The sequence below is a fragment of the Pelodiscus sinensis genome, chromosome 4 (genome assembly GCF_052426305.1).
Source record: "Pelodiscus sinensis isolate ZL-2025 chromosome 4, ASM5242630v1, whole genome shotgun sequence".
Lineage (NCBI taxonomy): Eukaryota > Metazoa > Chordata > Testudines > Trionychidae > Pelodiscus > Pelodiscus sinensis.
Genome location: NC_143055.1, coordinates 136,009,015 through 136,019,712, shown reverse-complemented (window position 1 = coordinate 136,019,712; position 10,698 = coordinate 136,009,015). Strand labels below are relative to the sequence as shown.

The 10,698-nt window shown below is 39.6% G+C and overlaps 1 protein-coding gene across 1 annotated transcript; it reads right to left on the bottom strand.

Moving 5' to 3' along the window:
• Positions 1-1,123: 1,123 nt before the first annotated feature.
• LEPROTL1 (leptin receptor overlapping transcript like 1) lies at positions 1,124-10,391 on the bottom strand. The gene is made up of 4 exons (XM_006127982.5): positions 10,255-10,391; positions 6,224-6,302; positions 4,252-4,438; positions 1,124-3,582 (listed from the first exon to the last, which is right to left on the bottom strand). Exons 1-4 carry the CDS (start codon positions 10,268-10,270, stop codon positions 3,466-3,468), a joined length of 399 nt encoding a protein of 132 aa, XP_006128044.1. The 5' UTR covers positions 10,271-10,391; the 3' UTR covers positions 1,124-3,465.
• Between the last annotated feature and the right edge of the window lie 307 nt (positions 10,392-10,698).

Genomic DNA, 10,698 nt, shown 5'->3' with positions numbered 1-10,698 from the left:
GGATCATGCCGGGCAGAGTTCACCAGCAAGCCTAGGCCCAGTCCGGGGCCAGTGTGCTGATTGGTCAGACTAACTGATCCCTACGCTTTAGTGCTCATTTACTAGGTTCAGCTTAGTTGCGCCACCACAACAAGCAATATTAATACTTCCCCCAAGCGGTCCCCAGAGATCCCATTGTCCCCAGGTCTGTCGTTACTGGGCTAGACGGGCCTTTAGACATCCTTGTGTACTATCACATTCTTTCCCTGTCCAATACTGAACTGACTCGCTAGTTGTTGTCACTTGAGTGGTGGTTTCAAAACTGAAGTTTCAACCATAAAGTCTTAATTTTCCTCAGATTTCACATATTAGAAGTACACTTTTGCTTTTAGAATCTGGTTTGACCTCATCAAGTTATTTTTTTCCAAAACAAGTTACCTGCTAGAAAAAAAGGAAAGGTCTTATTGCACAATTTCCAGGATTTCATTCATTTCTTTTTGTTCGTGACAGGCACTATATGGTATCAACTTTCCAATTTTCAGAAGTTTACTGATAGATATCTCTCACACCACTCTATAAATCACTTACATAGTGTGTACTGAGGCAATAAATGTAGCAGGTCAACAGAGTTTTGACTGACAACATATTACTGTAAAATATTTTAAGTATTGTAAGCTTGGGCTAGCAACTGGTTACAACTAAGAATACTGTATGGTTTAGCAGCCTATTATATAGAACTTAAAAAGTCCCATATGTGACATCTATTGGCAGTGTAATCCTAGTGGTGTGTACAATTAATGCTGGTATTACAAATCTTACAAATGAAATTCAAAATAATGGAATGCTCAGGCTTGGAAAAACATCTAAATATTGTAAATATTGTAAATATCTTATCGCTTTGAGTTTGCTGGGACATCCTTGCATACTAATGAATAATCTTAAATCTCCATAGTGGCCTCAGATTAATGAAGCACCAATTTTCAAAACAGACAAGTAATTTTTTTGAAAACAAGCACATTTTTCCAACAGCAAGGACAAACCTATGAAAACAATGTGGAGTAAGCAATCCATGTTTTTAACAGACTATATACTCTGATTAACATACATAGTAATATATTTTCATTAAATAGCCAGAACTTCAAGCTGATATTTAAAACGTTTATTGTTTCATCATCAAAAGTGCTCTACAGAAGGATGGTAATGCTATTTCAGTGCATAATATATGGAAAAGTCATACCTCTCAAGTGTCTAGCCTAGAAATCAGAGACAGCATTGTCTAATTAGTGTACAAGGTCAAGAATACAATGCTGTCAACACAATTAATATATGGAAAAGTACTCAGCTATTAAATATAAAATATTTTGTGGCCAGGTGGAAGAGTACATTACATTGACAACTAGAAAAGCAATGGGAAAAACATAACGCATTTCTTAGGCAATGACTGGGTCAGGCCATAAAAAGAACTCAAGAATCTAGGAGGATTTGTCAAAGCCACTAGTGCTAACTTTTGTTTGATGGCAAGTTCCATCATCAGCCATTGGTTTAGGAGATTTTCAAACGCACGTAAAGTATTTAGGTGGACAAGTCCCACTGAAAGTCAATGAGACGTGTTATCAACTCAGGCACTTTTGAAAATTTCCATCCTACTCAATGGATTCTTCTGTTATATGTCTTTAAGGATGGCTTAAATGCTATCTGCTAAAGATTCAGTTTCTACACACTGAGGACTTTATTCTTCAGTTCCTTTACAGCTCTGGAGAATATTGCTCCAACTCTTGCACACAACATTGTGTGGCCTTAGTGACTGACAGGTAGCTGTGCACACCCGTCTTCTGTCCCTACATACTAAGTATCTTAAACATATAATGTAACCATCATAATAGATTTCAAATAGTCAGTTTCATAGTTAGTTTACATTCATGTAAATAAAATAATCCACTTTTTCACAAGACAAGATCCACTTGCTCCATGCATTTTTATACTGAAGCACTTATAATTAAGACCTATGTAATTATTTTTAATCATGCCTGCACAGTTTGCTTTTCTAATCTTCATTTTTTAAAAAAAGTTGAATAAAACTAGATTTTAAAAGTATTTTTGGTCAGTTTTATTGATGCATCTAATATAGTTAAACCTGATTAATCTGCATTAATCCACTGCATCACAATGAATATCTAATATATAGGATTTGTGTCAATTAAAAACAGACAATTGAGAGGTATGTAGAAAACTTGTCTTAAATGTTGTAAATTACAGGTGATATAACCTTATGGAACAAGAACTACAATTATTACAGATAACATTACTGTTAACAGATAATGCATGAACTGAAAGACTGACAAAGTCACTAGGAAATCATTTCAGTCAAAGACTTGCAAAAAAGCTGTGCTTCGACTGTACTGTATATTACTATAGCAATTTTCTATGGTAAATTAAATACCTGTGATTTAAGTGTTAGTCTACAGTTGAAAAGCCATTTTACTCAATATATACTATGTATAAAATAAATTAAAAAAGGGAAGTGGGGAAAAGATTTTGTATATGCTGCAAACAGACATACATCAGTAGTTCCATAAATGAACATTTTACCTTCCCTTTGGTAAAATGTTAAAAGTTGACACAGAAGACCAAAAACATACAATATTTATAAATAGAAACATTAACAGCTTTGAAAATGAAAATATTAATTTTTTCCCTCACCAATGCAATTTAAATTTTGCATTTTATAGCATGAATAAACAAATACAACTTATACATAAGAGATTTGTATGTCACACCCACTCACGAGCTGAGAACAAAAAAGGAAGTATCCTTTAAGGGTGTCAAAAGCAGATTTCAGAAAATAAATACCTCCTTATTGGCAACAGCTGCCCCATTCCCAAGCCAGTGGCATCAATACCTCAGTCATAGCAAGGTGTGAATAAAATAGTCTACAACGGGTACTCCCATCCATTACCTATGCACCCATCAAAACACTGTCTATCAACACATTTACTTATTGACAATATTGCTGTTTTGGTAGCACAATTGCTTACTTTTTCTCCTTAGTACATCATAACTTAGTCGCGATGGTCAAGAGGAAAAAAAGATACATTTTATCCATAACCCAATATTACTTACTTTTGAGCTTAAAAAACTTTTGAAAACTTTCTAAATTAAACTGTTTAAAAATTCTTGTTCCAGCATTTTCATGTAGCATAAATACAAAACAGAATGGAACCAACTATTAAAATTTTAAATGAATCAGTTACTAAACCTATTTTGGTAAAAGGAAATGAATACTAAGTGTCTTTCCAAACAATAAAAACCTTGAAACCCATCAGCAAGTCAGCAAAGATAGAACACTTACAATAAACAAGGTGAAAAGTAGTATCTAAAATACACCAAGAGGCTTTCTATGCTATTTCTCCTTATTGCCCATTCTCTGTTTGTATGGATGGCCGCTGAATGACAAGATGTCTACGATAGTTCTGTACTCAACTTCTTTCACCACTGCTGCCAGCTGAAGTCGTCATTGCTGCCGAAGACTAAGAAAAATCCTAGGATAGTAGCAAAGATGACAGTATTCCCTGTGAGGACGAGCGCACATGCTCCCCACAAAATCTGTGGACAAGGGAAATCTGGTTACATATACAGAGAACAAGACAGATGAAGCAACAAAAAGAGACAAAAATAACATTATGCAAAGTTACCAAGCATGGCTTGTAGTGGAACAAAACGACAAGCTTTTGTTATGATCTGCAATTAAACCACAAAACCATGGTACATGGAGACACATTTTAACAATTCTCTCACAGTTGGTCTGACACCAGACCAGCTACCCTCCCTAAACCCACGCCAAGCCTAAGTGCTACACTTGCCTAAACAAAGAACTGAAGAGAATTATATATTGATTAGAACCCAGGCCACACATTTTGTGATAATTCTCCTTGGATATCCTATATTTTGTTTACTGAGTCTAGTAAAAAGGAGAAAGAAATAGATTACCACTAGGGAGAACAGTCCTAACTACTCCATAAATGGTGTCCACATTATTTGGAACATTCTTAGCTTTGTTTCTGTGGGAGAGTTTTTATATGGCTGTTATATTTTCCTTCTTCTTGAATGTTTGCAATGTTATATACATTTTCACTTACTCAGGTACACTTTAAACATCTTAGTTTAAAAGTTGTATCAAAATGTATCGGCAAAACTTTAAGCTCAGAGAACATACTAAACAACATAGAGAATCATTTAGCAAAGGACATATTCCCATATGGAAATATTACTAACCAGTTGTGCTCTGGCAAATACAATAGGTAGCCCAAATGCGGAGACAACAATGCCTGTTGTAAGAAATATTGCTAGCTCCTTGCAGGCATTACTTGCAGCATCTGTTTCATCTACTAATCTTCTTGCTATGCAGTAGGGGATAGGAGAAAGGATGTAAAAAAACAGAACAAACAGGGGCCAGTATTGGCTGGAGAAAAGAAAAAAAGAGAAGAGTTAATAGTCCCATTTCTTCACAGTACATAATTTATTATTGCTTTTCCTGATAAAAACCCTTGTGTGTATACCTTTATCCCCCATCAGGAAAGTTAAAAAAGCCCTTACCACAGTGATTACTGTATAAAGCATATTAAGAACTCAATGAAATATACCACTAAAGTTTCTTTCCCCACTGCAAAATTATAACACCCCTTTAGTCCATTTCCTGTTCAAGCAATAATTTAAGAAAGGGGAGGGAGGAAGGGTTCCAACATGAACTGACACACATAACTGGCTCCATTCAGCAGGGAAGTGAAATTTATAACCATGATGGGGTCCCAAATGTTCAAGCCCAGGGACTGTTTCAGATGACATGAATTACCGTGGAGGAAAACAGGGCGAGAGGGTGTTCTCAGAGGATAAGAGAGAAAGATCTCAATCTGCTCCTCCCTTTGCTTCACAAACTTGTATTGAAACATTTAAAACAAAAACCAAATCCAGCTGTCAGCTAATTCTAAAAGTGTTATCAAGTGCCAAGATCTTTTAACATTTTAAATACTGAATGTAAAAATGCCCTTATATAATCTACAGCATTTGGCAATAATGGTTTATTATTATTAGCACTTAAATACCATTTCTTAAGCACACAAGGGAGAAGACCTATCTATCCACTTTTTTTCTGGGCACTTCACTGCATCATTTAAGAGAATCAGATATGATCAATTCCTCTGAATATTTTAGCAATCCTGCCAAACTTTATAAGATTTAAAAGCTGCCCATAAATATTGTGTGTGTAAGGAATTGTTCTCTACAGACATTTATAAAAAATAAATTACATCAATGGATGTATAAATAAATAAATTACATCAATGGATGGAAATATCTCCAAAATATTTTTAGAACCTGGAAAATAAATACTTTGGCAAATATTTTAAATTTAGCGTTCACTCAATAAGGTGGAGGAAGTCATACAAAGTATATTTAGCACTATACCTGATATTCAGCTTTCAGAAAACAGGGGAAGGAGGCTACAGAACCAAAATATAGACCCGTGAAGACAACTTATTCCACAACAGTAATTCAGGATGTCATTCTACCTAGCAACAGGTGTTTAGTATTTCTTATTTCATTGTACCATCAGTTGAAAGGGGCTGGACAATTTATCAGACAGACATGGTATGCTTAGGCAACTACAAGGGTCTACAAGCTTGTCTTTCAATTAATCTAGATAGACAAGGCAGATTAGGTAATATCTTTTATTGGACCAACTTATGTTGGTGAGAAAAACCAAGAAGCTGGTCCAGTAAATGATATAACCTTGCCTTCCTTGTCTCACCAAAATTTTGGGACCAACTTAGCTACAACACTGCAAATCAGTCAACTACCCAATAGTTCTTTGGACAAACTGACCATCACACTGGCAATATTCTTCTATTACCCATTCAAAATATGCTCTGAAACCTATGTCAATCCAAGTACACAGAGGTTAATGGATAAAGAGAGTTCAAATCTGAGAAACATTTTCTGTTGCTTTCCTTAATGGTTTGTGTTTAAGACTATCCTATAAATATATTAGTTGGTTTCCCTTTCCTGGCTAGCTAGTTCACAGATGATTTTGTTTATCCCTAATATTTTCAATCCATAATCAAAAAAGTTGCTTACAAGAACAGCTAGTGTGCACTAAAAGAATTTTCATTACAATGTCTCTGGAAGACAAGACTCACTATTCAGTAGCGAAAGGGCATGAGGCCAAAAGTGTGTTCAAACTCTATGTTACCTATTGTACTGTGGGAGAGCACATCCAAGCATCAGGAACATTAGTCCAATTGCTCCTCCAAAGGACAGGCTAATCAAAGCTGTAAGGAAAAAACAAATCAAGAACAGAACAACATATGGGACATTAATACACAATATGAAAGTATTTACAATGTTTTTGCTATTGGCAAAGCTGAACAATATCTACTAGGGATGCAATAAGGTAGTTGATTAACCAATAAGCAAAAGCTTATAGGTTAATGCCATAGACAACATGCATTTTCCCCTTCCCTGGCCACTAATATTTTAGCAGGCTGGCCAGCAGCCTGTCTCAATCCTGGCTTGTGATGGGTCCGGGACCTACTGCTGCTGAGGCTCTGCATTTAAAGTGTATTAGGAAGTAGGCAAGCAGGCAGCCTTGCTCAAGCTGGGTCCAGGAGCTCAGACCCTCCTCCCCCCAGACAGGGGCTGCTGCCACCCCTATATCAGAGGCAGCAGCACAGGGTTGCAGGCAGCCCTTCCAAGAAGGGAGCTAGTTTTTAAACTGTCTTCCCTCATGGACCAGCTCCCACCCTGCGCAGCTAAAATAGTCAAGTACAGGCAGTCCCCGGGTTACGTACAAGATAGGGACTGTAGGTTTGTTCTTAAGTTGAATTTGTATGCAAGTCGGAACTGGTACATATTGTAGGGGAAACTCTAGCCAAACATTTCTCCAGAGCTCAGTTTTATTCTCCCACCCCTCAATTCCCTCAGTCCTTTATTCTCAAGCTGAGGTGTCTGCTGAGAAAAGCCGCTTCGCGTCTCCCTGGTTTGCTGCGGGGGGGCGCTAGCTTCGCATCTCCCTGGTCTGCTGGGGGGGAAGCAGCTAGTGCGGGGTTGCCTCACCCTGTTTGTAAGTAGGGATCCGATGTAAGTCGGATCCATGTAACCCGGGGACTGCCTGTAATCAGTAAGAATTCATGAGGTTATTCAACTATTCAATAAAATGATATCTAACATCTCTAATATCTATGCAAGTCAAGGGTGTCATTGAATTAGCCTCTTCCTTCTGCATTCACAGTCTTTCAAAGTCAAGGTGGAGGCTGAAATATCTTGGTGAGAGAGACAAGCTTTCGAGCTGATGCAGAGTATTCTAAAATATTCAACACTGTTAATTTCACTAACATTTAAAGCAGATCAATGGATACTCTTGCAGTAGATTGGAGTGAACTGGTCTTATTCCTCCCCCTCCCACACTTTAACAGCATATGCTGCAATTAAGGTTGCAAAAGAGATTAAATAATGACCCTGTTTTTCACTTGTTCAAAACTTCTTATGACTGAAATTTTATATGCTTCATCAAGACAGCAGATTTTTTTTTGCATGCTTGAGGGAAATCTATTCAAATACATGCACTGTGAGAAAGTAAAAATGCCACACAAATAATGCAAATGGACTCAACTTTGAAATGTGCCAAATTATGCTTATTGAATGGAATAAGGATATTAAATTGTGGAATCAACCACATGGTTTGTCAATAAGGGTTGCTCTGCAGAGCTGCAGCGGGGGTAGCTCCAGGAGCCGGCTCAAGCCAGAACCAAGCAGTCCTGGCTTGTGCCAGCTCTGGGAGCCACCCACACTGAGGCTATGCATTTTAAATGCAATAAGAGCGGATGAGTTCTTACTACATTTAAAATGCAGAGGCACAGTGTCCTGGACCAGTGCGAGGAGGACTGCTCAGTCCCAGCTCACAATGAGTCCACCAGCCCGTTTGCAGCAGACAGGGCTGGCTGCAGCTAGGAATGCTGCAGGAGCAGCTCCTGCGTGTGGCCTGCCCAGGCAGCTCCGAACAGGGGCTACTTGGCACCTCATAGATGGGGCTGTTGCTGGAGCAGCCTCCCATATCCCCCTGCTGCTGCCTCTGATAGAGGCAGCAGGGTGGGGGAAAGGATGGGGACCAGGCAGCACAGCAGAGACAGTGCTGGGGGAACTGGACTACTCGCTAAAACATCCCTAGAATGGAATACCTCACAATCAAACTTGTGAAATATATAAAATGACATATTTCTATGTGACTTCTATTCAATTGGTGCAATAAGATTTTATCAGACTTAAAGAACCCCAGCCTCCTTAGGCTAAACTCGTTGCCTTATACTTATTCTTTATTTAATAGGATAGGTCAGAGATTGAAAATAGTTCACAATGCTAAGTTCTGAAGCCCTTCCTCTTTGGTGATGTTTTATTTAACTAAATGAATGTCAAGTCAAAGGCAACATATACCTAGAAATCAGGTTTTTTAATCAGAAAATAGAAGCTATTCCCATTTATTGATGGGAAAGCAATTGGTTTAAATCCTTATTGTACATCATACCAGATGATGTCCTCTTAAAACTGCTTGGTCATTTACAAAGGAAAATGTTAAATTTAATTTCGCTGTATATCAAGTTTACAGTTACTACGCTTTTCAGAATTACATCCTTTAAAGTTCTACCATTTGTGTATTAAGTGGGGTTCATTCAAGTCTACCAAAACTCAATTTTTCAGATTTTTTCCACCAATTCGAACTATCAGACCATAAGTAAATATTTTATTTCTCATTGGTTTCATATTACATTTAAGGAGATGTTTACTTCATTAAAGGTTCTCTATATTTGTATTTACACTACACACACAAAAAATAAGCTTTAAAACAGTCAGTGTTAAATGAAGTTGTGAATAAAATTTAACATGAGGTTCTTCCCTCTGTTTGCTACATGTTTTCAGTAGTTAGTACTTAAAAAACAAAGATGACGCAAGTGGGATTTCATATCCATCTTGGGACTTTCCGAAGCACATGAAAGGTTATGGGTCCCTTAAGGAAACCTCATGGGGTTACTTTGTTTATTAATTCTATTGGGAGGAAATGTGATTTAACTTAGGCAATATGATTAAGCTAACAATGAGCATCAATAGAGGTTTCTTATGAAACTATGAGGTGTGTATATATTATATATACCCACACATATACGCACACACACACACCAATTTCCCAGTATACGTATTCTGACAAAACACAAGAACAGGAGTTTTGGAAAAAGCGTTTTTCTTTCATATTTTTTCAAATTTGATTATTCAGTTTGTCTATTGATTCCAAAGCCCTCTGAAGTTAAAAAACTCTGACTCGAAGAACTGAATCAAGCCCTACATTATTTTGACAACATTTTGCCTACGGAACATTCTACTGTTTACCCAGTACTTAGTCGTCCATTTCCTCTATTTTTGTAGGTTATTAAAAAAACAAGTAAATACAATTTTGCAGCAAAAATCAGCAGGAGTGCTCAGGAGCAGAGCTAGTACATGAAACTACTTCCAGCTCAATTAAAACATGAAACAAAAAAATTTTAATATAGGAACATTTTAAGTGTCATGTTAAACCTGTTCTCTATAAAGTTAAATTGTTTGTATAATATGCTTACTTAGTATTTTAAAATATCTCTCCAGAAAGATGCATCATTCTGTTTCAGATATACTCATCAGAATCTGGCTGTTGTGACAAAAGAAATTAGTGACTCTTCAAAATGGGAAAAGTGAGGCTTCTTTGAAGTTCAGGAGATAGAACTAAGTTGTGCTTTGGGTCCCAAATGCTCCTTTTCACCCAGGAACATTAGGAAGCAAGTGACCGATTTTCTGAAAGGGAAGTCTTACCGGCCAGCTGGCTTTACTGTAACCCTGCGGCTCAATACCAACAGCCTGCAAATCACAGCCACTGAGTTTCACAGCCGCGTACGGTCAGAACGCGCGTGCGCCTTTGCACGGGCGGGCCCATTGGACCTGGATTTACCGGGGCCCCTTGAGTTGCACAGCGAGGCCACACGCGAAGCGAGGAGGGGGCTGCGAGTGCCAAGCGCAGAGGCGGGCTCTCCCCGGAGGAGCGAGCCCGGAGGGCGGCGGTGGGTGGTCCCGCCTTGGGCAGGGGCTGGCCCTGGCCCTCCCGCCTGCACGGGGCGAGCCGCTCGCGTACGGCAGCCCCGGCTCTGCCCCGAGCGCCACCCCTTGGCGTGCCCCGCCGTGCCCCGGCCCGCGCCCCCTGCGCACCTTTGATCCCGGCCATGGCGCCGCCGCTCCCCGCCGCCAAGGAGCAGGCCTCACTGCACTCCGGAAATGCGCGGCGCAGCACTTCCGGTGAGAACGGCGCAGGAGCCCGCCCCCTCGGTCACGGGATTGGCGGCTGCGAAGCCCGGCGCTAGGGTGGGCCGGGAAAGGGAGGGGCCCTTAAAGGGCCAGCCACAGCCTGTCACTCCAGCTCCCCAGAACAGCGCGGTGTAGTGCTCCAGACACGCATCTCCAGCCCGGCCCCCTGCTGACAGGCCTGGTGCAGCCCCCAGCGATCCCCATCCGCCACACGAGGTGTGCTGCTTTCCCTATAGCCCCAGCACCTGCAGTCCTGCCATCCTTCTGTACAAAGAGTTGGAGCCTAGCCCTTGTGGCAGGGTGACACTGTGAGCCTTGTCTGCCTGCTGCCATAAGAGACCCAGAGTT